At 43.6% G+C, this 25,383-nt stretch overlaps 1 protein-coding gene across 2 annotated transcripts; it reads right to left on the minus strand.

Annotated features, from left to right (window-relative positions):
* Positions 1–549: 549 nt before the first annotated feature.
* caly (calcyon neuron-specific vesicular protein) lies at positions 550–23,641 on the minus strand. Of its 2 annotated transcripts, none has more exons than XM_034189045.1 (4): positions 23,505–23,641; positions 10,789–10,905; positions 10,602–10,715; positions 550–1,274 (listed from the first exon to the last, which is right to left on the minus strand). In XM_034189045.1, the coding sequence occupies exons 1-4, from the start codon at positions 23,631–23,633 to the stop codon at positions 1,035–1,037; spliced, it is 600 nt and encodes a 199-aa protein (XP_034044936.1). In that variant the 5' UTR covers positions 23,634–23,641; the 3' UTR covers positions 550–1,034. The 2 variants fall into 2 exon arrangements, with proteins under 2 accessions (XP_034044936.1, XP_034044935.1); XM_034189044.1 differs by having other exon boundaries at positions 550–1,280.
* Positions 23,642–25,383: the final 1,742 nt, after the last annotated feature.

A 25,383-nucleotide genomic window follows, 5' to 3' on the forward strand; every position in this document is an offset into this window, starting at 1 on the left:
ACAGTACGGCCTTACAGTACATACATGCATGAGTACTTTATGCAAAAGAAGCAGGGCAGACTCCAAAAAAAAAAGGTTTTCTGTATACAGTAGCTGCTACACAATTACCATATATAATTACATTATAATACATAACATTTTTCCTCGGCAGCATTCAAGCTAAAAGTTGTGAAAGAAGCGGAAGAGAAGGGGAAGCACCATGTTGCTCAGATTTTCCAAGTTGATAGGAAACATGTTTGGGAGTGGTGTAGAAACAAAGATCAGCTTGCAACCCTGGCCAAAAACAGAAAAACGGCTGCCTGGTGGGAGGGAACGGCAGGCATTCGTGTGACAGGGAAAGGTCTGAAATACGAGGCAAGGAAACAAGGAAATCAGAACAGACTTGATGACATTTCATGGCGGTGAAATCCTGTTCTCTCAGGAATTCACAATTTCACAACATGCGATGTGACAAAGAAAGTCAAGGTAGGTGGGGGCTGGGCTTTTATTAGAAAGGGAAGGTTTATTAGAGCAAATACAATATTTTCTCATTGACAAAAACCCACCCTTAATGCAGTATGAAATACTACACTGAAACAAAGAATTTGATCAATTACAGTGTATCAATAAAAAACACAAAAGTCCCGAAAGGCAAAAGAAGGTCTTATAAAGAAATAGCCCATGTCAATCAAATGTTTTTAATTTGTACTAAGTGGCCTTTGAGAGCTGCAGTTTAAATGTGGAATAATGTTTCTTTAACAGATTAATCATGAGCACAATCACTGATTATTTCATACTTTCACCTCTAAGACTCACTGAAGCAGCAAGAAGTAAAATTAGATTAATGAGGCGCTCGCAGTGATGTCATTCATACTTCCCTTCACACTCTTGTGTTCCCACCTCTCTGACTAACACAAGTAGAGCGAGCACAGCTTAAGGGTGCGAACTGCGTGTGTTTGTCATACCTGCATTCATGTGCACACACATACACGTCAACATAAAAACAACCCACCATGCCATTTTCTAATCTAACACCTGCATTTCCCATACCACCTTCATTCCTGTCCTTCCTGTGCATCTTTCAGCAGTTCGCCGCCTGCTTTGGACAGCTCCGCCTTCTTCAGCATGCTGATGACTGGTAACCATGACAATGACAGCTCAGACCCAGTCCTCTTGACCTGGTTGAGTTGGTTGAGGGCAGCATACAGCCCAGTGTTGGTGCTGCCAAGGACGCCTGGCTCCTGCTGCTGCTCTGTGTAGTACATCTCCAGAGCTGCCGGGCTGCAGTGATTCTGCTGTACCAATGAAAACATACATTTTTTTTCATCAGGCAACATGAGCTTGATCTTTGTTTTGTTTCAGTTTTAATGACTGGCATTTAAATTTCTCGGAGGCAGCACACAAAAACATAACGTGGGCTGCACTCTATGCAATAAACTTGTAATATAAGTCTGGAAAGTATTCACAGAGCTTCATTTTTTTTTGTTATGTTTCAGCACACAATACCCCATAATGACAATGTGAAATAAGTTTTGTTGTTGCAAATTTATATACGAGGTATGTTAGAAAAGTATCCGACCTTTTTATTTTTTTCAAAAACCATATGGATTTTAATCACGTGTGATTGCATCAGCCAAGCTTGAACCTTCGTGCGCATGCGTGAGTTTTTTCATGCCTGTCGGTTGCGTCATTCGCCTGTGAGCAGGCTTTGAGTGAGCACTGGTCCACCCCTCTCATCGTTAAGGAAATGGTGGAATGATTTGGAGCTTTGCTGCATCAATTTTTTCCTGAAACTGTGAGAGACCTCCAGGTGGACACCATTCGGAAAATTAATATGGCTTTCAGGGACGATTTTCTGGGGATTACACAGATTAAGGAGTGCTCCAGCTGGTTTAAAGACCGCCCACAGCATCTGAGAGCGCAACGCGCTCCGAGCGCCGATCAACAGGCTCAAACTCCGCTGAAACAACCAGATCATTTCCAACGTGAAGGCTTTGTTGATCCGGGACGTCGTCTGACTTTCACAAAAAGGCAGAAGGTGTGGACATCAGCACTTTTTCGGCACATTCCACTGTTACAGGTGTTTTTTTCATGGATAAAGAAACAAATGAATGCGCCACCGTGCCGCTCATGGTGCGGGACAAAACCACCTCCGTGTTGGTCTCTCAGGATGTCTTTCAGACGGCTTGCGGTTGCTTTTCAGTCGTGTGAATATCTGAGAAATTGAGCATGAGCTGGACATGCCCCAACATGTCCTGTGAGGCTTCATCACGGCGTTGTTTTGCGCCATGCGGCTCCGCCGCGACTGTGGAATTCCTCCAAAAGTCTGTCTCAATGTGCCGAAAAAGTGCTGATGTCCATGTCTTCCGCAATTCGTGTGCTAGTCAGATGACATACCGGATCAAGACAGCGTCCAGTTTAGAAATGAACGGCACATTCCACTGTTACAGGAGTTTTTGTCATGGAAAGAGGAGCGGAGGAATCTTCCACAATTTCTCGGATAGTCACACGACTGAAAAGTCACCGAAAGCCGTCTAAATCTTCCGAATGGTGGAAGAGGTGGGCATCATTTTTCGTGTGTCCTGTTCATTTGTCCTATGAGAATTCAACACGGTGGCGCTTTTGCTCCGTCAGCAGCTTCGTGCCGAAGACATCAGCATGAATTTTGCTGCAACTCTTTTCATGGCCAAATCTTCTGTCACAGTGGAATGTTCCGAAAAAGTGCTGATGTCCACCTCTTCTGCAATTTCTCGGATAGTCACATGACAGTCCCACATCATCACAGCGGTCACTTTGGAAATGATCTGGACATTTCAGCGTGTTGATGGCCGACCGGAGGGCTGCTCACTCTCCACCGTTGTGCGGACGTCTTTAAACCGGTTGTACCGCTCCTTAATCTGTGTGATGCCCATAGGATCGTCACCAAAAGCCATCTGAATAATCCGAATGGTTTCCACCTGGCTGTCACCCAGTTTCTGGCAAAATTTGATGCAGTCGCACTGCTCCATTTGTTCCGCCATTTTCCTTGCAAAGAAAATCCGACGAGAGACGACACCCATCCTCACACAAAGGCTGCTTACAAGCAAATGACGCAATCGACAGGCGTGAAAAAATTCACGTATGCACACGAAGGTTCAAGGTTGGCTCATGCAAGCACACGTGATTCAAATCCATCAGGTTTTTGAAAAAAATAAAAAGGTCGGATACTGTTCTATCAGACCTCGTATATATATATATATATACAGGGCTTAATTTGAGGGGGAGCAAGCCAGAGCGCGCTCCGGAACCTCGGACGCGCACTCCGGAACCTCTGATGTTGGCTCCGCCAGCTATTTATACTGGATCCGTGATCCGCCACCTCTCTTGACTAACAAAATATATATATATATATATATATATATATATATAAAAAATCACCGCCTGCTGTGCGGAATTGCGCCAAATCTGGCAACAGGTCCAGAGGCTACGCTCGCTGTTTTGATCCGGATGTTGACCACAGTCGCAGAGCTCCATGGCTACCGAGAGAGGACTTGGATTCTTTGCGGGTCCCGCATCAGTACCCCGGAGGCAGTTAGTGAAGGGAGAGCCGCGCATTGTGTTCTGCGTGTGTCTGTTTATAATCTTCTCGCACAGAAGAAAAAAGAGTGTTTACACAAAAGAGAAAAGTGAGAAAATGTTAATGCCTGTTTGAGAAAAGTGTGTAGTGAGGGGTTTTACAGCCTTAAAACATCTATAATAAGTGTAAAAAATAGCGCTGACTACGCAGATTTCGTTTATCGCGGGTTATTTTTAGGGATTACATGGCAACCTGTGGCTGCAGTCGCTTGCGTTGCGCATGGTGTGAACGCGGAGAACGGAACTCCCGCGATAAACGAGGGACCATCATTAAACAGGAATTTGTACTCTATCCGGATTTGGTGTGACTACTAGTGTTATTAGGCCGACAATACATGCCCAGTTTATTTTCGGTGTGGCCCACAGCATTGTTCGCAAACCCCCCCCCCCCCCCCGCCCTTCTTTTTTTTTCTGCACCAGAGCCACCCATCCTCTGCGCTCCGGGACCTCCCACTTTACAAATTAAGCACTATATATATATATATATATATATATATATATATATATATATATATATATATATATATATATATATATATATATATATATATATATATACCTAAGAAATCCCATGTACATGAATATTCACAGCCATTGACATGAAGCTCTAAAATTGAGCTCTGGTGCATCATGTTTCCACTGATCATCCTTGAGATGTTTCTACAGCCGAACTGGGGCCCACTTCTGGTAAATTCAATTGATTGGACATGATTTGGAAAGACACACACCTGTCTACATTTAAGGTCCCACAGTTGACAGTGAATGCCAGAGCAAAACCAAGCATGAAGTCAAGGGAATTGTCTATAGACCTCCAAGACAGGATTGTCTCAAGGCACAAATCTGGGGAAGGGTACAGAAATATTTCTGCTGCTTTGAAGGTCCCAATGAGTACAGTGGCCTCTATCATCTGTAAATGGAAGAAGTTCAGATCCATCAGGACTCTTCCTAGAGCTGGCCACCTGTCTACACTGAGCGATCGGGAGAGAAGGCCTTTGTCAAGGAGGTGACCATGAACCTGATGGTCACTCTGCCAGAGCTCCAGCATTCCTTCATGGGGAGAGGAGAAGGTTCCAGGACAACCATCTGTGCAGCAATCCACCAGTCAGATCTGTATGGCAGAGTGGCCAGACAGAAGCCACTTCTTAGTAAAAGGCACATGGCAGCCCGGCTGGAGTTTGCTTAAAAGCACCTGAAGTATTCTCAGACTATAAGAAACAAAATTCTCTGGTCTAATGAGACAAAGAATGAACTTTTTGTCATGAATGCCAAGCATCATGTTTGGAGGAAACCAGGCACCATCCCTACAGAGAAGCATGGTGGTGGCACCTTCATGGTGTGGGGATGTTTTTTAGCAGCAGGAAGTGGGAGACTAGTCAGGATTGAGGGAAAGCTGAATAGAGTAATGTACAGAGGCATCCTGGATGAAAACCTACTCCAGAGCGCTCATGACCTCAGACTGGGGCAATAGTTAATTTTTCAGCAGCACACAGTCAAGATATCAAAGGAGTGGCATTAGGACAACTCTGTGCATGTCCTTGAGTGGCCCAGCTAGAGCCTAGATATGTGTTGTGTGTAGAATTTTGAGGGAAAAAATTAATTTACTCCATTTTGGAATAAGGTTGCAACATAACAAAATGTGGAAAAAGTAAAGCGCTCTGAATATTTTCCAGATGCACTGAATCCATTGAGATCCATTGAGTTTTGACTGAGATACAATATTTAGTTTTGAATTTCTGTTGTTCTGAATATAATATAAAATAATATTGGCAATATTATATGCAGGGTCTGCATTTACATGTCATGCACATCTGAAAGAGTAGGTAGTTGCAAATTCTCCCTACTTAACTTATTGTACTGCATGATGGAGCAAGACAATGATTATCCTGTCCAAAGCACACCTCAAAAGTGGAGCAACAGATGAAATGTGAACTTTTAAATCATGGTATTAAACACATCAGAATCATCAAGCAACTCCCAAGCAGTCAAGAAATATTGTATGACAGAGTGCAATATTAGAAGATGGCAAGCCCAAAAGGACCAGCTTAAAATGACAACAAACATAAAATTTGGTAGTGTTCTCTTTTTGTAGTCAAGTCTGGGAGCGTCGCTGCATCCATGACAACACAGAACCACCTTGGGTATTGGATGGCAATCACTCAGGCAGACAACCAGTCCATCCCACCATCTCACAAATAACCAGGTAACTCAATATAATATGTATTTCTGAAAAGCTAAGATCACTCAAGTAGTAGGAGGCAGGAATAAGGTGAAACGTGTCACATTCAAGTGGCATCAGGACGTTATACCACATCTAACATTTTAATCAGGTAGGGTAGCTGTAGCTATCACACATGATGTAGGCTTCAGCAACAAGCATTTTGGTCCAGTTGTTCATCAGGGACCAATAGAGGACTACATACCATGAGGCATCATGATTTAAATTATGCAAATTGAACTTCACTTCTATCAGGGCTTCTTTTTTTTTTTCCAGACAAAGCCCACTGAATTTGGGCTCCATGAGGGGAGCTCTCATTGAAGACCCAAACCTCTTCAAATCAAAATTAGGAACTACAGTAGCCTCCCCCGCCTCCTTTTCATAGTCTCCCTCCTCCTTTTATGTCTCCAACAACACATTAGCAGGAAAAATGCTGAAAGCAACTGTAAGCGACACAATCTTCAAAAGCCTCGCCGGAAGGTCCCCCTCCTTGTTCTCTCTACCCTCCCCCTGCACAGTTAAGCCTTTAATCACAGTTTAGTCACGGCTCAGTCCTAATTAAAGAGCACTGCGTTTCACAGCCAGGCGTCCCAATCAGTGCCTGACCAGAAAGTCGTGTCTCTCACTCCCCCTTTCCTCTCATCCTTTGAGACTTCTCTGTATTTTTGTACAAGACATACTTTATAACTAAAATGTGAGGCAAGGCAGCGCAAGCTCAGCCAATGCTGCTTCCAACATATCAACAAGAGACATTTTTGGATGTCTAACTCCAACATTTCTGGACGTTCTGTCCAACTCGACAGTGTGAGTATTTGGGTACAAACAACACAAAGCAGCACACTCAAAACGAGTCAAACATAAAGAAGTCCTACCCATAGTACATGCTTACAGTATGTTTGATGAGTACTTGCAGAGTAAGAATGTGGTCATTGAGGATGTAGGAAAGAAAATAACAGTCAAAAACAAAGAAGAAAAAGTAATAGTCAAAAAGTACGAAAACAAGAGAAAACCCTGTACTGTCCTTCATGGCACCTTATTGCCCACCCCTTGTATAGCGAAACCAAAACCCAACTGTTACCCTAACCCAAATTGACAGCGCCATGAAACCTTATATACGAGGTCTATTAGAAAAGTATCCGACCTTATTATTTTTTTCAAAAACCATATGGATTTGAATCACGTGTGATTGCGTCAGACAAGCTTGAACCCTCGTGCGCATGTGTGAGTTTTTCCACGCCTGTCGGTTGCGTCATTCGCCTGTGAGCAGGCTTTGAGTGAAGACTGGTCCACCCCCTCGGCGGATTTTCATTGTCAGGAAATGGCGGAATGATTTGGGCTTTTTTCCATCAGACTTTTTTCAGAAACTGTTAGAGACTGGCACCTGGAAACCATTCGAAAAATTTATCTGGCTTTCGGTGAAAATTTTACGGGCTTCACAGAGAATAAGGACTGTTACTGCAGCTTTAAGGACGGCTTTAAGCATGCTCGGCACGCCGCGCTCCGTGCCGCCATCGAGAGCCACAAACCACTGGATCATTTCTAAACGGATGGCTCTGTGGAGCCGGACCGTCGTGTGCACTTTCTCTGGTTATCACAAGAGCTGGACATCAACCATTTTCCGGCAGATTTCACTTTTAACGAGATGGAAAACCGAGCGGAGGCTTCGTGCGTCATGACTGATTTGCTGATGGAGCAAGACAAAGGAACACCTCCGTTTTGGTCTCATAGGACGGCTTTGAGATGGCGTTCAGACAGCTGTCAGTGGTTTTTCCATCGAGTGATTATCCGAGAAATTGTGGATGTGCCTGGACATGCCAGAACATGTCCCGTGAGGCTTCATCATGGCGTTGCTGTGCGTCATGTGGCACCGCCGTGACGCGCGAAGCCTCCGCTCCTCTTTCCATGACAAAAACTCCTGTAACAGTGAAATGTGCCGTTCATTTACAAACCGGACGCTGTGTTTTATCCGGGACGTCGTCTGACTAGCACAGGAATTGTGAAAAGACGTGGACATCAGCACTTTTTCGGCACATTGAGACAGACGTGCGGAGGAATTCCGCGCGTTGCGGCGGTGCCACATGGTGCAAAGCAACGCCATGATGAAGCCTCACGGGACATGTTCTGGCATGTCCAGGCACATCCACAATTTCTTGGATTATCACTCGATGGAAAAACCACCGACAGCTGTCTGAACGCCATCTCAAAGCCGTCCTGTGAGACCAAAACGGAGGTGTTCCTTTGTCTCGCTCCATCAGCAAATCGGCCGTGACGCGCGAAGCCTCCACTCAGCTTTCCATGACAAAATCTCTTGTTAAAAGTGAAATCTGCCGGAAAATGGTTGATGTCCAGCTCTTGTGATAACCAGAGAAAGTGCACATGACGGTCCGGCTCCACAGAGCCATCCGTTTAGAAATGATTCGGTGGTTTGTGGCTCTTGATGGCGGCACGGAGCGCGGCGCGCCGAGCATCCTTAAAGCCATCCTTAAAGCTGTAGTAACAGTCATTCTCTGTGAAGTCCGTAAAATTTTCACCGAAAGCCAGATAAATTTTTCGAATGGTTTCCAGCTGCCAGTCTCTAACAGTTTCTGAAAAAATTCTGATGGAAAAAAAGCCCAAATCATTCCGCCATTTCCTGACAATGAAAATCCGCCGAGGGGGTGGACCACTCCTCACTCAAAGCCTGCTCACAGGCGAATGACGCAACTGACAGGGGTGGAAAAACTCACGCATGCGAACGAGGGTTCAAGCTTGTCTGACGCAATCACACGTGATTCAAATCCATATGGTTTTTGAAAAAAATAATAAGGTCGGATACTTTTCTAATAGACCTCATATTCATTCTATTTATTTTGTTTTGTTTGTTATCTTGTTGGAGGAGGTTATGTTTTGCCTCTGATTGTTTGTTTGTCTGTTTCTTTGTGTGACTGTGAATAGCCTGAAGCCCACAATTTTTCATACATCATTATGAAATTCTTACTGAATATTCATATCCTAATAGGCAAGAACAGATTCAATTTTCAAGGTCATAGGTCAAAGGCAAAGTCAGGAAAAATCTTGGAAAATTGGAAAAATCCCTATCTTTAACATTGAACAAATTTTCAACCATTCACAACTGTCAAAAAACTTCATACGAGGTCTGTGAGAAAATAAGCGGACCTTTTTATTTTTTTCAAAAACTATATGGATTTGAATCACATGCGATTACATCAGACAACCTTGAACCCTCGTGCGCATGCGTGAGTTTTTTCACGCCTGTCGGTTACGTCATTCGCCTGTGGGCAGGCTTTAAGTGAGGAGTGGTCCACCCCTCCTGTCAGAATCCCTTTGTCTGACAACTTCCTGAGAGACTGGCGCTTTGCTTTATCAAAATTTTTTCAGAACCTGTGAGGCACATCAAAGTGGACACCATTCGAGAAATTCAGCTGGTTTTCGGTGAAAATTTGAACGGCTGATGAGAGATTATGGAGTGTTACTGTCGCTTTAAGGACTGCCCACGGAGCGGGACGTCGCGCCGTGCTCCGAGGCACCGTCGTCAGCCTGTTTCAAGCTTAAAACCTCCATATTTAAGCCTCTGTTGACCCAGGACGTCGTGAGAGAACAGAGAACTTTCAGAAGAGGTTGGGATCAGCAGTTTATCCAGACATTCCACTGATAAAGGAGATTTTGTAATGAAAGACGTGCGGACGGAGTGGCTGCCTGCCGACGCCACTGCCACTTTGCGTTTGTCCATTTCAAATGAGCTCAGGCCCAGAGAAGGCGGTGGCGTTTCTGGATGTTGTTGATGTATGGCTTTCACTTTGCATGGTAGAGTTTTAGCTTGCACTTGTAGATGTAGCGACGAACTGTGTTAACTGACAATCGTTTTCTGAAGTGTCCGTGAGCCCATGCAGTAAGATCCTTTACAGAATGATGTCGGTTTTTAATGCAGTGCAGCCTGAGCAATCGAAGGTCACGGGCATTCAATGGTGGTTTTAGGCCTTGCCGCTTACGTGTAGAAAGTTCTCCAGATTCTCTGAATCTTCTGATTATATTATGGACTGTAGATGATGGAATCCCTAAATTCCTTGCCATTGAACATTGAGAAACATTGTTCTTAAACTGTTGGACTATTGTTTCAAGCAGTTGTTCACAAATTGGTGATCCTCGCCCCATCTTTGCTTGTGAATGGCTGAGCCTTTTGGGGATACTCCTTTTATACCCAATCATGACACTCACAGTTAGTGTCCTCAGTTCCCAAACACTTATTGACTGTTGTTAGAAGGAAAGGTGATTTAACACAGTGGTAAACATACCACTGTCCCAGCTTTTTTGAAATGTGTTGCAGGCATCCATTTCAAAATGAGCAAATATTTGCACACAAACAATAAAGTTGATCAGTTTGAACATTAAATATCTTGTATTTGTGGTGTATTCAATTGAATATAGGTTGAAGAGGATATGCAAATCATTCTATTCTGTTTTTATTTACATTTTACGCAACGTCCCAACTTCATTGGAATTGGGGTTGTAGATACGATTAATGATAAGTGACTGGAGGATCAACCACAACAACTCCGACAGAACATTTGAATTTCTGTGAAAGGAATTTAAGATCATTTTTTGTGATTTGCAGTAACTGTCAAACACCAGTAACAAATAAATCCCATTTTATGTGTAACTATTAAAAGGGATTTGATTATCTTGAGAGTCAGTCACTGATAGATCTGGGACTACAGGTGGTACTACACTACAGGAAGCACTGTTTTAGACTTTGTATGGTTTGTTATCTCTCTCTGGTTGTGTTGCAGTGTACCTTTGGGATGAAACCTTCTGGGCAGGTACTTTTATCATACCACATGGCTTTGTAGATGAGCAGCAGGAGGACACTGGTCAGGAAGGCCAAAGTGATGAGAATAAGACCTGTGATCTGGTCAAACACACACACCTTCAGAAACCAGACTTCATCTGAGTGTGATCAGGGTTATATCAGGTTCAGATACCTTGGCTTTGTCTGAAACATTTCTGTAGCAGTTGATATTCAGGTTCCTGATACTGCGCACACATAGCTTATTTTTCTTGTGCTGCAGTTGGTATTCTGTCGCCGTCTTCACGATAACCTGCAGAAGAAACACCAGTGTACTGTTATGGTAACACAAGCTCAAAACTCCCAGTTAGCAAGATTTACATTTACTTTTAAGTTTAAAGTTACAGCTGAAGTCACCAGTTTTCATGAACCGATATTTTTTAAAAGTAGAAACTGATGCTTTAAGACCCAAACTTTTTATGCTGCACTCAATTTTGAAAGCTAATAAACTAAGCCATCTCCAATCACATCATGCCTGTGACCAACCTGACTAATTTTTAATTGACAATTAAACATAGTTGAGACTCTAGAAACATTTAACCTTAAGAGACACATGCCCTGCATTTTTCTTTTTACTTTGGCACAACCCACTTAGAAAAAGAAACTGCAAGGTTTTGTTGTTGTTGTTGTTTTGACTAGTGGTGACTGGTGGTATTGATTTTTAAGACGGTGCATCTTCACTTCATGAAGGGGCATTTGCTGCAGAGCTGCACTATATATGTTTCACTGGGTGTACCTAATATATTGGCAACAGAGTGTCTATATGTACACAAATGCAGTAACTTTGCCAGCGCTCTCTCTCTCCTTCTCTCACAGACACACACACACACACACACACACACACACACACACACACACACACACACACACACACACACACACACACACACACACACACACACAGTATAACCATAATTAATGCATTTAACGCTAAACGTTTCAAGCGGACATTCACAACATGCTATTATAGGAGGATGTCTCGTGTATCTGAACCACTGGAATGCTTTAAAACTCAACAGTTTAATAAAGATGTTTAAGTTTCAAGTTGCTGCCTGCTGCTAACCACCTGCTTCTTGTTTTTAAGTCAGCCTGTAAGACTAGCAGCAATTCAAAGCTATGAATAATCCAAAGTGCTTTGGCTGCAATGTTTGCTTCATATTATGTGATATCCTTCCTTGATATGATCTAACATTGTCAATTGATAACTAGGTATTATAGCTTAGTTAGTCCACAGTCAGCTTCTTGTTTTGAATTCAGCCAGTGAAAAATTTTGAGTCAAAGCTTCAGATCACACTTTAAGATAACAAAGAATATGCATATGATTTCATGTGATGATGACTTGGAAAGAAAGCCTGTGGTGGTCACTGATATGAGAGCATTTATGTTTATTGTTTGTTATCATATATATATATATATATATATATATATATATATATATATATATATATATATATATATATATATATATATATATATATATATATACACACACACACACTAGTGTAGTGCACATAGGTAATATCTAGGAAAGTGGGATCTTTGTTGACAATCTTTGTAGAAGCTTTGTGAATAAAGAAGTGTCTGTGTGTCTGTCTGTGTGTTTTTGGGTGGCATATGTGTCAGACTGTGTATTACTTATTTCTTTTTTCTATCTGTCTCTCCCCGTGAATGCATTACAGGCATCTCTTTAGGATCTTTGTCAAAGCTGGCGCTGACAACATTCTGCCTTGTGATAATAAAGAAAGAAGGAAGATCTTGGATGACTGTTTGTGTATTATTTATTTCTTTAATTTATGTTTTTTTTTTCTGTTTCCCCTGTGAACAAGTTAAAGATAGACATCTGTTTAAGGCAGAGAGTCAGTCATCTTTATCGACGATCTTTGTGAAACCGGCAGGTGAGAATGGTGTCTTGCCAATAATGATGATGACTTCAAAATAAAGGTTTTGAAGATTAATCCCCAAAATTTTCACAATAAAGGATACACATCATCGTGCCATAAGCAAGCCATATTCGAAAGCTGATGCCGATCTGACAAACAGTTAGAAATAATGCGATCCACACACACAGACATTTCTTGCTTTATATATATATATATATATATATATATATATATATATATATATATATATATATATATATATATATATATATATATATATATACAGTGAGGAAAATAAGTATTTAAACACCCTGTGACAGTGATACCAGTAACGCGTTACTCTAATGTAACCACTTTTTTTAGTAATGAGTAATCTAACGCGTTAATCTTTCCAAATCCTGTAATCAGGTAATCAGATTAAAGTTACTTCTCCAAGTCACTGTGCGTTACTATTATTTTTGCATTGCGTGTCGATAGCAGCAAAACTTGGTCCGTGGGCAGGGGGTCTGGGTTCGACTGAACTGCCCACTTTAAGCGAGCTGTGAGCTTTTCATCCGTGGTTTTTTGCAGAAGCTCGTCCTCACCTCTTAAAGCGCGGTGACAACAGCACACCTGCACTGAGCTTTACAAAGACATTTTTATGCTTTTTGCTCCTTTATTTAGAATTCTGAGCTGAGCCGCACCGTATCTGCTCGCTAAAAACAGCTGATCCTCAGCGACGCATTAACAACTAACACTATTTTCCACTCAAATGCACCTAAACTCTCTTACTGAGGACCACATGATATGAAAACCCAATAAAACTTTCTTACCTGTAAATCTGGTCATGTTTTCTGCATAAATAAATGTTATCCATTCTCTGTGCTCAAACACCAAAGCAGGGGCGAATCCAGATGGAATGGGGGCATGGGCCACAACACCCCTAGATTCAAGTTCCAGTTTTGAAGCCTTTTTTTACTACAACTACTAATACTACTTATAATAATAATAATTTTGACAAGTAAAATGTTTAGAGAGAATTTAAATGTTAGAAAAATGTTAAAAAATTTTAATAGTTACATTTATAAACAATGTAGGTTAGAAATTGTTTTACTGTTTTACTGTTACAGTGCTGTCAACAGTTAAACAGGTCTTTATTTTACTTTTTATAAAACAAGTATTTATTTTCATTGAAGTCAAGAAAGGGTGACTATAAGGTGACTCTTGCTTGCCTCTACTGGTGGTTGGCTCTCACTGCTGTATTGTATCACTTCCTGTTCCGGAGCACAGCAGTGTTTTGCTGTATCTGTTAGCTGTTTAATCTGCGCAGTTAGATTGATCTAGATAACTAGATAGCGATTTGTTTCACAGTGTAATCTTCACGTGCCTTAACTAAAGCAATCCCTCTGCTGAATCACCCCTAAATTATTTACACATTATTCACTTTGTGTGTTTTTAGGAATCCGCTAGCTTAGCGCAGCTACTAGCTCTTAGCCGATTTAGCATGGCGGCTTCTCCTGTCTCTCCCACACTTTTCTGCTCTGGGTGTGAAATATTTAGTTATTCCTCGGCTTCCTTTAGCAGTAATGGTACTTGTAATAAGTGTAGCTTATTCGTAGCTTTGGAGGCCAGGCTCGGCGAATTGGAGACTCGGCTCTGCACCGTCGAAAATTCTACAGCTAGCCAGGCCCCTATAGTCGGTGCGGACCAAGGTAGCTTAACCGCCATTAGTTCCCTTCCAGCAGATCCCGAGCAGCCGGGAAAGCAGGCCGACTGGGTGACTGTGAGGAGGAAGCGTAGCCCTAAACAGAAGCCCCATGTACACCGCCAACCCGTTCACATTTCTAACCGTTTTTCCCCACTCGGCGACACACCCACCGAGGATCAAATTCTGGTTATTGGCAACCATAGTCAAATGTCTTCTGGGGGCCAGAGCAGGCGACATTGAAGGAAATTTGAAACTGCTGGCTAAGGCTAAGCGTAAATTTGGTAAGATTGTAATTCACGTCAGCAGTAATGACACCCGGTTACGCCAATCGGAGGTCACTAAAATTAACATTGAATCGGTGTGTAACTTTGCAAAAACAATGTCGGACTCTGTAGTTTTCTCTGGGCCCCTCCCCAATTGGACCGGAAGTGACATGTTTAGCCGCATGTTCTCCTTGAATTGCTGGCTGTCTGAGTGGTGTCCAAAAAATGAGGTGGGATTCATAGATAATTGGCAAAGCTTCTGGGGAAAACCTGGTCTTGTTAGGAGAGACGGCATCCATCCCACTTTGGATGGAGCAGCTCTCATTTCTAGAAAACTGGCCAATTTTCTTAAATCCTCCAAACCATGACTATCCAGGGTTGGGACCAGGAAGCTGAGTTGTAGTCTTACACACCTCTCTGCAGCTTCTCTCCCCCTGCCATCCCCTCATTACCCCATCCCCATGGAGACGGTGCCTGCTCCCAGACCACCAATAACCAGTAAAAATCTATTTAAGCATAAAAATTCAAAAAGAAAAAATAATAGAGCACCTTCAACTGCACCACAGACTAAAACAGTTAAATGTGGTCTATTAAACATTAGGTCTCTCTCTTCTAAATCCCTGTTAGTAAATGATATAATAATTGATCAACATATTGATTTATTCTGCCTTACAGAAACCTGGTTACAGCAGGATGAATATGTTAGTTTAAATGAGTCAACACCCCCGAGTCACACTAACTGCCAGAACCCTGGTAGCACGGGCCGAGGCGGAGGATTAGCAGCAATCTTCCATTCCAGTTTATTAATTAATCCAAAACCCAGACAGAGCTTTAATTCATTTGAAAGCTTGACTCTTAGTCTTGTCCATCCAAATTGGAAGTCCCAAAAACCAGTTTTATTTGTTATTATCTATCGTCCACCTGGTCGTTACTGTGAGTTTCTCTGTGAATTTTCTGACCTTTTGTCTGACTTAGTGCTTAGCTCAGATAAGATAATTATAGTGGGCGATTTTAACATCCACACAGATGCTGAGAATGACAGCCTCAACACTGCATTTAATCTATTATTAGACTCAATTGGCTTTGCTCAAAATGTAAATGAGTCCACCCACCACTGTAATCATATCTTAGATCTTGTTCTGACTTATGGTATGGAAATTGAAGACTTAACAGTATTCCCGGAAAACTCCCTTCTGTCTGATCATTTCTTAATAACATTTACATTTACTCTGATGGACTACCCAGCAGTGGGGAATAAGTTTCATTACACTATAAGTCTTTCAGAAAGCGCTGTAACTAGGTTTAAGGATATGATTCCTTCTTTATGTTCTCTAATGCCATATTACAACACAGTGCAGCGTAGCTACCTAAACTCTGTGAGTGAGATAGAGTATCTCATCAATAGTTTTACATCCTCATTGAAGACAACTTTGGATGCTGTAGCTCCTCTGAAAAAGAGAGCCTTAAATCAGAAGTGCCTGACTCCGTGGTATAACTCACAAACTTGCAGCTTAAAGCAGATAACCCGTAAGTTGGAGAGGAAATGGCGTCTCACTAATTTAGAACATCTTCACTTAGCCTGGAAAAAGAGTCTTTTGCTCTATAAAAAAGCCCTCCGTAAAGCTAGGACATCTTACTACTCATCACTAATTGAAGAAAATAAGAACAACTCCAGGTTTCTTTTCAGCACTGTAGCCAGGCTGACAAAGAGTCAGAGCTCTATTAGGCTGAGTATTCCTTTAACTTTAACTAGTAATGACTTCATGACTTTCTTTGCTAATAAAATTTTAACTATTAGAGAAAAAATTACTCATAACCATCCCAAAGACATATCGTTATCTTTGGCTGCTTTCAGTAATGCCGGTATTTGGTTAGACTCTTTCTCTCCGATTGTTCTGTCTGAGTTATTTTCATTAGTTACTTCCTCAAAACCATCAACATGTCTATTAGACCCCATTCCTACCAGGCTGCTCAAGGAAGCCCTACCATTAATTAATGGTTCGATCTTAAATATGATCAATCTATCTTTATTAGTTGGCTATGTACCACAGGCTTTTAAGGTGGCAGTAATTAAACCATTACTTAAAAAGCCATCGTTTGACCCAGCTATCTTAGCTAATTATAGGCCAATCTCCAACCTTCCTTTTCTCTCAAAAATTCTTGAAAGGGTAGTTGTAAAACAGCTAACTGATCATCTGCAGAGGAATGGTCTATTTGAAGAGTTTCAGTCAGGTTTTAGAATTCATCATAGTACAGAAACAGCATTAGTGAAGGTTACAAATGATCTTCTTATGGCCTCAGACAGTGGACTCATCTCTGTGCTTGTTCTGTTAGACCTCAGTGCTGCTTTTGATACTGTTGACCAAAAAATCTTATTACAGAGATTAGAGCATGCCATAGGTATTAAAGGCACTGCCCTGTGGTGGTTTGAATCATATTTATCTAATAGATTACAATTTGTTCATGTAAATGGGGAATCTTCTTCACAGACTAAGGTTAATTATGGAGTTCCACAAGGTTCTGTGCTAGGACCAATTTTATTCACTTTATACATGTTTCCCTTAGGCAGTATTATTAGACAGCATTGCTTAAATTTTCATTGTTACGCAGATGATACCCAGCTTTATCTATCCATGAAGCCAGAGGACACACACCAATTAGCTAAACTGCAGGATTGTCTTACAGAAATAAAGACATGGATGACCTCTAATTTCCTGCTTTTAAACTCAGATAAAACTGAAGTTATTGTACTTGGCCCCACAAATCTTAGAAACATGGTGTCTAACCAGATCCTTACTCTGGATGGCATTACCCTGATCTCTAGTAATACTGTGAGAAATCTTGGAGTCATTTTTGATCAGGATATGTCATTCAATGTGCATATTAAACAAATATGTAGGACTGCTTTTTTGCATTTGCGCAATATCTCTAAAATTAGAAAGGTCTTGTCTCAGAGTGATGCTGAAAAACTAATTCATGCATTTATTTCTTCTAGGCTGGACTATTGTAATTCATTATTATCAGGTTGTCCTAAAAGTTCCCTGAAAAGCCTTCAGTTAATTCAAAATGCTGCAGCTAGAGTACTGACAGGGACTAGAAGGAGAGAGCATATCTCACCCATACTGGCCTCTCTTCATTGGCTTCCTGTTAATTCTAGAATAGAATTTAAATTTCTACTTCTTACTTATAAGGTTTTGAATAATCAGGTCCCATCTTATCTTAGGGACCTCATAGTACCATATCACCCCAATAGAGCGCTTCGCTCTCAGACTGCAGGCTTACTTGTAGTTCCTAGGGTTTGTAAGAGTAGAATGGGAGGCAGAGCCTTCAGCTTTCAAGCTCCTCTCCTGTGGAACCAGCTCCCAATTCAGATCAGGGAGACAGACACCCTCTCTACATTTAAGATTAGGCTTATAACTTTCCTTTTTGCTAAAGCTTATAGTTAGGGCTGGATCAGGTGACCCTGAACCATCTCTTAGTTATGCTGCTATAGACGTAGACTGCTGGGGGGTTCCCATGATGCACTGAGTGTTTCTTTCTCTTTTTGCTCTGTATGCACCACTCTGCATTTAATCATTAGTGATTTATCTCTGCTCCCCTCCACAGCATGCCTTTTTCCTGGTTCTCTCCCTCAGCCCCAACCAGTCCCAGCAGAAGACTGCCCCTCCCTGAGCCTGGTTCTGCTGGAGGTTTCTTCCTGTTAAAAGGGAGTTTTTCCTTCCCACTGTCGCCAAGTGCTTGCTCACAGGGAGTCGTTTTGACCGTTGGGGTTTTTCTATAATTATTGTATGGCCTTGCTGTTGTATGGCTGGGGGGGCCTGGCTGCCGGTTTGTTTGTCATTTGGTTTCCTCCCAGGTGGCGTGCATTTGGGACTGAGTGGCTGTGTTGCTGAGGCTGTTAGGACTTCACCCTGATCACCTGCGACTCGTCAGGACTCACAGCTGAGGTGCATCTGGAGGGATTGGAGTATGTTGGCATTTAAGACTGAAGTGCACAGTGTGCATTTGCCAGAGACTCGACCTTGTGACCAGACGGGTGAGATCGTCGTCTTGGGAGCCATCTCATCAGCAGCGGACGCTGAGAATGTCCAGGTTTGATGCACGGTCTGTGAAAGAGGAGAGGGTGAGGTCTCACGCTCGTCAGCACACTTCCTGAGGTACGTTGGATTTTGTGACTAACAGTTATACAGTCAGTAAATGTGGTGTCCCTCACACCTTATTGTATTGAGCTGTATGTTAGTCATGTATCAGCTTCCCCTGCGGTGGTGATTTGTGAACGGGATGTTCCATGCCTGCAGGTTGGAAGCTGATCAGTAATCAAGCCAGGAAGTGTTTGCTGTTTGTACACCTTTAAGTGTTCTGTGTGTAGAGTGTGGACTCACATAATGGTTCCTTCTTTCACAGACTCGGTTGTTGCGGCCACCTGGGGGGTGTCGGCGGGGTCCTTGGGTCCGAAACAGCTTCTGGCTCCGAACCATTAGCGCTGCTGGGAGCGCACCACGCCAGACCGCACCTTTTATTATTATTATGATCACTGTTATGTATTAAATTCAGTTAGCCTTTGTACCGTGCTCTGCTTATTTCATACTGGGTCCTTCAAACGCTGGTCGGTTCTCCGAGCTGCGTCCGACACATAACAGTAGTCTCTGGCACAACATCACGGACCCAGCGGTAGCAGAGACGGTAACGCGCCGGGAAGGCGGCAGCAGACGTTCAGTGGTTATCCGGATCAGTTGCGGGGCTCTCCGCCCGGAAGGTGCGTGTTTGAGAACCCATTACTAGATACTAATTTGTGCTCTCTTGCAGCCGTGTCCTGTGTTTGTGCCTTATCCGTGGGTCGTGGTGGAGTGTGACTGGCGACAGCTTCGCGTCACACTCCGACCGGATAAGAGGCTTAAACGGGAGCTGCAAGAGTGCGTTTGTAATGGGTTCACGCGCACGGCGGAGCTCTGTTAGCACGGGTCGCTGGGCTTCCTGTGCTACAGTCGTAGCCCCGTTTCCCCGGATAAAAGGTAACTACTGCGTCTGTTGTTTCAGCTCCGGCGTTATTTAGTTGAGCACATTTTGGTTGTTGCACACAGCTGCGCACGAGGATGCAGCTCGTTTGTTTTTTGTCACCAAAGGGGGTTTTTCATTTTTTAGCACTCTGGTTCCCCCTTGTGGTGCCTGAATCACGGTACCGTCAAGCTCTTGAGTAGGAACAGGTGTGTTCCATGTGGTTGAGCTTGACGGTATACCTCACTGATTTGTTTTGTGTTGGTTCATTTTGTGTGGGTGTTTTTTGAGTGGGTTTTTGTTTTTTGTTGTCCACTGTTTGTCTGGGGGTGTGATCCTGCAGCCTTTGTTACACAAAAAAAAAAAAGAAAAAGAAAAGGAAAGACGGGGACCCAAATAACTGTGTGTTGGTCTGTTTTTTTTTTTTTGTTTCTTTTTGTTTCCCCCCTCCCCGGGGTTAGATGGAACGGTCCCCTGGGGGGTGATGGGGTGGTATTTGGGTTGTCTTTCTCTGTTTTTTGTTATGCCCTCTCTTCTCCTCTGACTCCAGCCGGGGGTGCCGTAGTGTCGGCATTGCTGGAGGGGTGCAGTTAGGTTGAGCTGGGCGTTTCCCAGGTGGCCTCTGCACCCGGGAGGGGAGGGGGGGGGGGGTTTGGGGTTTTTGTTTTTTTTTTTCCTCCCCCAGTTTCCACCCTCAGGGTTTGACTGTGGTGTCCTCTGGGGGGGAAAAGGCGTTGGGTCCATCTAGCCGTGGGCGGCCGGGGCTGGGTCCATTGGTCGTGTGGGGAGGCGTCTCCTGGGGTTGACGAGTGGTCCTCTGGGGGGCGCTGGTAGTCCCCGTGGGTGACGGTGGATCCCAGAGGGACCTCGGCCGTGGTTATTACTCCTGGAGCTGGCGGGTGGCCCTCTGGGGGGTGTTGGTCCCTGCGTGTCGTTTGGGGGGGAGGAGGGGGGGGTCTTTTGGCATTTTTGTTTGTGTGTTTACATGTGGGTTGTTTTTCTTTTCTCCCCTTCCCTGGGGTTTGATGGGACGGTCCCCTGGGGAGGGGGGGGGGGATGTTTTGGTTGTTTTGTTTTTGACTAATCACACGTTTGGTTAAAGGCTGACCGCACAGGTGTAGGAACTCCTGGCCACACCTGTGCTAAGACTGTTAGAACCAAGGGCAAATATGCAGCCAGTTCGGGCAGTCTGTTGGAGGACGAGCGCGGACGTGGTTTCCAGCCATGGTCCCTGGAGGGGGGTGTTTCTCCTGGGCCAGGTGTGTGTGGTCGCCGGGAGGCTTCCCGTGAGGGTGGGGTACTGTTGTATGGCTGGGGGGGCCTGGCTGCCGGTTTGTTTGTCATTTGGTTTCCTCCCAGGTGGCGTGCATTTGGGACTGAGTGGCTGTGTTGCTGAGGCTGTTAGGACTTCACCCTGATCACCTGCGACTCGTCAGGACTCACAGCTGAGGTGCATCTGGAGGGATTGGAGTATGTTGGCATTTAAGACTGAAGTGCACAGTGTGCATTTGCCAGAGACTCGACCTTGTGACCAGACGGGTGAGATCGTCGTCTTGGGAGCCATCTCATCAGCAGCGGACGCTGAGAATGTCCAGGTTTGATGCACGGTCTGTGAAAGAGGAGAGGGTGAGGTCTCACGCTCGTCAGCACACTTCCTGAGGTACGTTGGATTTTGTGACTAACAGTTATACAGTCAGTAAATGTGGTGTCCCTCACACCTTATTGTATTGAGCTGTATGTTAGTCATGTATCAGCTTCCCCTGCGGTGGTGATTTGTGAACGGGATGTTCCATGCCTGCAGGTTGGAAGCTGATCAGTAATCAAGCCAGGAAGTGTTTGCTGTTTGTACACCTTTAAGTGTTCTGTGTGTAGAGTGTGGACTCACATAATGGTTCCTTCTTTCACAGACTCGGTTGTTGCGGCCACCTGGGGGGTGTCGGCGGGGTCCTTGGGTCCGAAACAGCTTCTGGCTCCGGACCATTAGCGCTGCTGGGAGCGCACCACGCCAGACCGCACCTTTTATTATTATTATGATCACTGTTATGTATTAAATTCAGTTAGCCTTTGTACCGTGCTCTGCTTATTTCATACTGGGTCCTTCAAACGCTGGTCGGTTCTCCGAGCTGCGTCCGACACATAACACTTGCCTTACAATATAAAGCGCCTTGGGGCAACTGTTTGTTGTGATTTGGCGCTATATAAATAAAATTGATTTGATTTGATTTGATATCATTGTCATGTTGAGGTGGCAGAGGGTTGTTGTCGGGAGCTGGGGAAAGTAACTAAGAAAGTAACTAGTAATCTAACTTAGTTACTTTTACAATTGAGTAATCAGTAAAGTAACTAAGTTACTTTTTCAAGGAGTAATCAGTAATCAGTAATTGGATTACTTTTTCAAAGTAACTGTGGCAACACTGCCCTGCGATTTTGCAAGTTCTCCCACTTAGAAATCATGGAGGGGTCTGAAATTTTCATCTTAGGTGCATGTCCACTGTGAGAGACATAATCTACAAAAAAATCCGGAAATCACAATGTATTATTTTTTAATAATTTATTTGCATGTTACTGCTGCAAATAAGCATTTGAACACCATTTGATTGGCAAATCAGCAGAAATTCTGGCCCTCAAAGACCTCTTAGTCTACCTCTAAAAAGTCCACCTCCACTCCACTTACTATTCCAAATTAGAAGCACCTATTTGAGGTCGTTAGCTGCATAAAGACACCTGTCCACCCCACACAATCAGTAAGACTCCATCTACTAACATGGCTAAGACCAAAGAGCTGTCCAAAGACACCAGAGACAAAATTGTAGACCTCCACCGCTACGGGGCAATTGCCAAGCAGCTTCCTGAAAAAAATCAACTGTTGGAGCAATTATTAGAAAATGGAAGAAGCTAAACTTCTGTCAATCTCCCTCGGACTGGGGCTCCATGCAAGATCCCACCTCGTGGGGTATCAATGATCGTAAGAAAGGTGAGGAATCAGCCCAGAACTGCACGGGAGAAGCTGGTCAAGGACCTGAAGAGAGCTGGCACCACTGTTTCCAAGGTTACTGTGGGTAATACACCAAGACGCCATGGGTTAAAAATCATGCATGGCACGGAAGGTTCCCCTGCTTAAATCAGCACACGTCCAGGCCCATCTTAAGTTTGCCCATAACCATTTGGATGATCCAGAGGAGTCATGGGAGAAAGTTATGTGGTCAGAGGAGACCAAAATAGAACTATTTGGTCTTAACTCCACTCGCCATTTTTGGAGGAAGAAGAATGCTGAGTACCATCCCAAAAACACCGTCCCTACTGTGAAACATGGAGGTGGAAGCATCATGCTTTGGGGGTGTTTTTCTGCACATGGGACAGGACGACTGCACTGTATTAAGGAGAGGATGACCGGGGCCATGTATTGTGAGATTTTGGGTAACAACCTCCTTCCCTCAGTTAGAGCATTGAAGATGGGTCATGGATGGGTCTTCCAACATGACAATGACCCGAAGCACACAGCCAGGATAACCATATATATATATATATATATATATATATATATATATATATATATATATATATATATATATATATATATATATATATATATATATACACAAATCCCATTGTAAATAATATTACAATACACTTGACATAACAATGAACAACATAGCAACACTGCTCCTGCAGGAGTTCCCGGCCACCTGCAATGCTTCTTTACCCCCCAGATTGCCATACTCCCCTTTAAGTAGACTTCTGGGAGATATGGTATTTTCTCACCATCTAAGAGCATGTGCCGCTGATTGTATTATTAAACTATGTCTGATATTTTGCATTCTGCATTCAAAAATGTGATTGGATTGCGTGAAATGAGTCTACGGTTTTTATACAGATTTTAATGTTTCTCCAGTTGAGCTGAACATGTGTTGTGATTTGTTGGGCATATTGACTGAGTTGGGTTTTTTTGGAATCTGCCTTCTTTAAGTCATTCAGAAATACTTTAGATGGTCCACCAGTGGAATGAGAGTGAAGAAGTTGTGTCTACCTTGTCTGCAAACGGCTGCTGCAGCTGGTCGACTTCCAGCGGTGCCATGAGAGGGATGTTGTCAAAGCCATCATCTGCAGATGGCTGTTTCTCCAGCTTGTCAGAGAGATTACTGTCCAGCTTCACCATGGCTGCTTTGTTTTCTGAAAATGTCCCAACAATTTTAAATACGAGGTCTGTCCAAAAAGTATCGGACTTTTTTATTTTTTGCAAAAACCATATGGATTTGAATCACATGTGATTGCATCAGCCAAACTTGAACCTTCGTGCGCATGCAAGTTTTTTCACGGCTGTCGGTTGCGTCATTCGCCTGTGAGCAGGCTTTGAGTGAGCAGTGGTCCACCCCTCTCGTCGGATTTTTATTGCGAATAAATGTCTGAACGATTTGGAGCTTTGCTGCAACAAATTTTTCCAGAAACTGTGAGAGACCTCCAGCTGGACACCATTCGGAAAATTTAGATGGCTTTCAGCGACGATTTTATGGGAATTACACAGATTACGGAGTGCTCCAGCCAGTTTAAAGACCGTCCCCAGCGTCTGAGAGCGCGGTGCGCTCCGAGCGCCGAACGACAAGCTCAGACTCCGCTCAAACAACCAGATCATTTCCAACGTGAAGGCTTTGTTGATCCGGGACGTCGTCTAACTTTCACAAAAAAGGCAGAAGGCGTGGACATCAGCACTTTTTCGGCACATTTTACTGTTGCAGGAGTTTTTTTCATGGAAAGAGAAGCGGAGGATTGCGCCACCATGCCGCTCATGGCGCGGGACAAAACCATCTCCATGTTGGTCTCACAGGACGGCTTTCAGGTGGCTTTCAGGTGGCTTCCGGTTGCTTTTCAGTCGTGTGAGTATCCGAAAAATTGTGCATGAGCTGGACATGCCCCAACATGTCCTGTGAGGCTTCATCACGGCGGTGCTTTGCACCATGCGGCTCTGCCGCGATGCGCAGAGTTCCTCCGCACATCTGTCTCAATGTGCCAAAAAAGTGCTAATGTCCACGTCTTCCGCAATTCCTGTGCTAGTCAGACAACATACCGGCTCAAGACAGCATCCAGTTTAGAAATGAATGGCACACGGAGCCGCATGGCGCAAAGCAACGCTGTGATGAAGCCTCATGTCCAGCTCATGCACAATTTCTCGGATACTCACACGACTGAAAAGCAACCGGAAGCCATCTGAGCCATCTGAAAGCCGTCCTGTGGTTTTGTTCCGCGCCATGAGCGGCATGGTGGCGCAATCCTCCACTTCTCTTTCCATGAAAAAAACTCCTGTAACAGTAGAATGTGCCGAAAAAGTGCTGATGTCCACGCCTTCTGCCTTTTTTGTGAAAGTTAGACGACGTCCCGGATCAACTAAGCCTTCACATTGGAAATGATCTGGTTGTTTGAGTGGGGTTTGACCTTGTATTTCGGCGCTCGGAGTGCGCCGCGCTCTCAGACGCTGTGGGCGGTCTTTAAACCGGCTGGAGCACTCCTTAATCTGTGTAATCCCCATAACATCGTTGCTGAAAGCCATCTAAATTTTCTGAATGGTTACCACCTGGAGGTCTCTCACAGTTTCTGGAAAAATTTTATGCAGTAATGCTCCAAATCGTTCAGACATTTATTCGCAATAAAAATCCGACAAGAGGGGTGGACCGCTGCTCACTCAAAGCCTGCTCACAGGCGAATGACGCAACCGACAGGCAAGAAAAAACTCACGCATGCGCACGAAGGTTCAAGCTTGGCTGATGCAATCACACGTGGTTCAAATCCATATGGTTTTTGCAAAAAATAAAAAGGTACGATACTTTTTGGATAGACCCCGCATAATACTAAAATACCTTCGACTGTATGAGCATAAAAATAGAAAACAGAATGTCACCTTTTGACCTCTTAAA

The sequence above is a fragment of the Thalassophryne amazonica genome, chromosome 15 (genome assembly GCF_902500255.1).
Source record: "Thalassophryne amazonica chromosome 15, fThaAma1.1, whole genome shotgun sequence".
Classification (NCBI taxonomy): Eukaryota; Metazoa; Chordata; class Actinopteri; order Batrachoidiformes; family Batrachoididae; genus Thalassophryne; species Thalassophryne amazonica.

Coding starts and splice junctions, on each gene's coding strand:
- caly (XM_034189044.1), bottom strand. CDS start 23,633: ATGGTGAAGCTGGACAGTAATCTCTCTGACAAGCTGGAGAAACAGCCA. Junction 10,906..23,504: donor AGCAGCCGTTTGCAGACAAG/GTAGACACAACT, acceptor TTTCTTCTGCAG/GTTATCGTGAAGACGGCGAC. Junction 1,281..10,601: donor CAGAAGGTTTCATCCCAAAG/GTACACTGCAAC, acceptor ATGTTTTCATTG/GTACAGCAGAATCACTGCAG.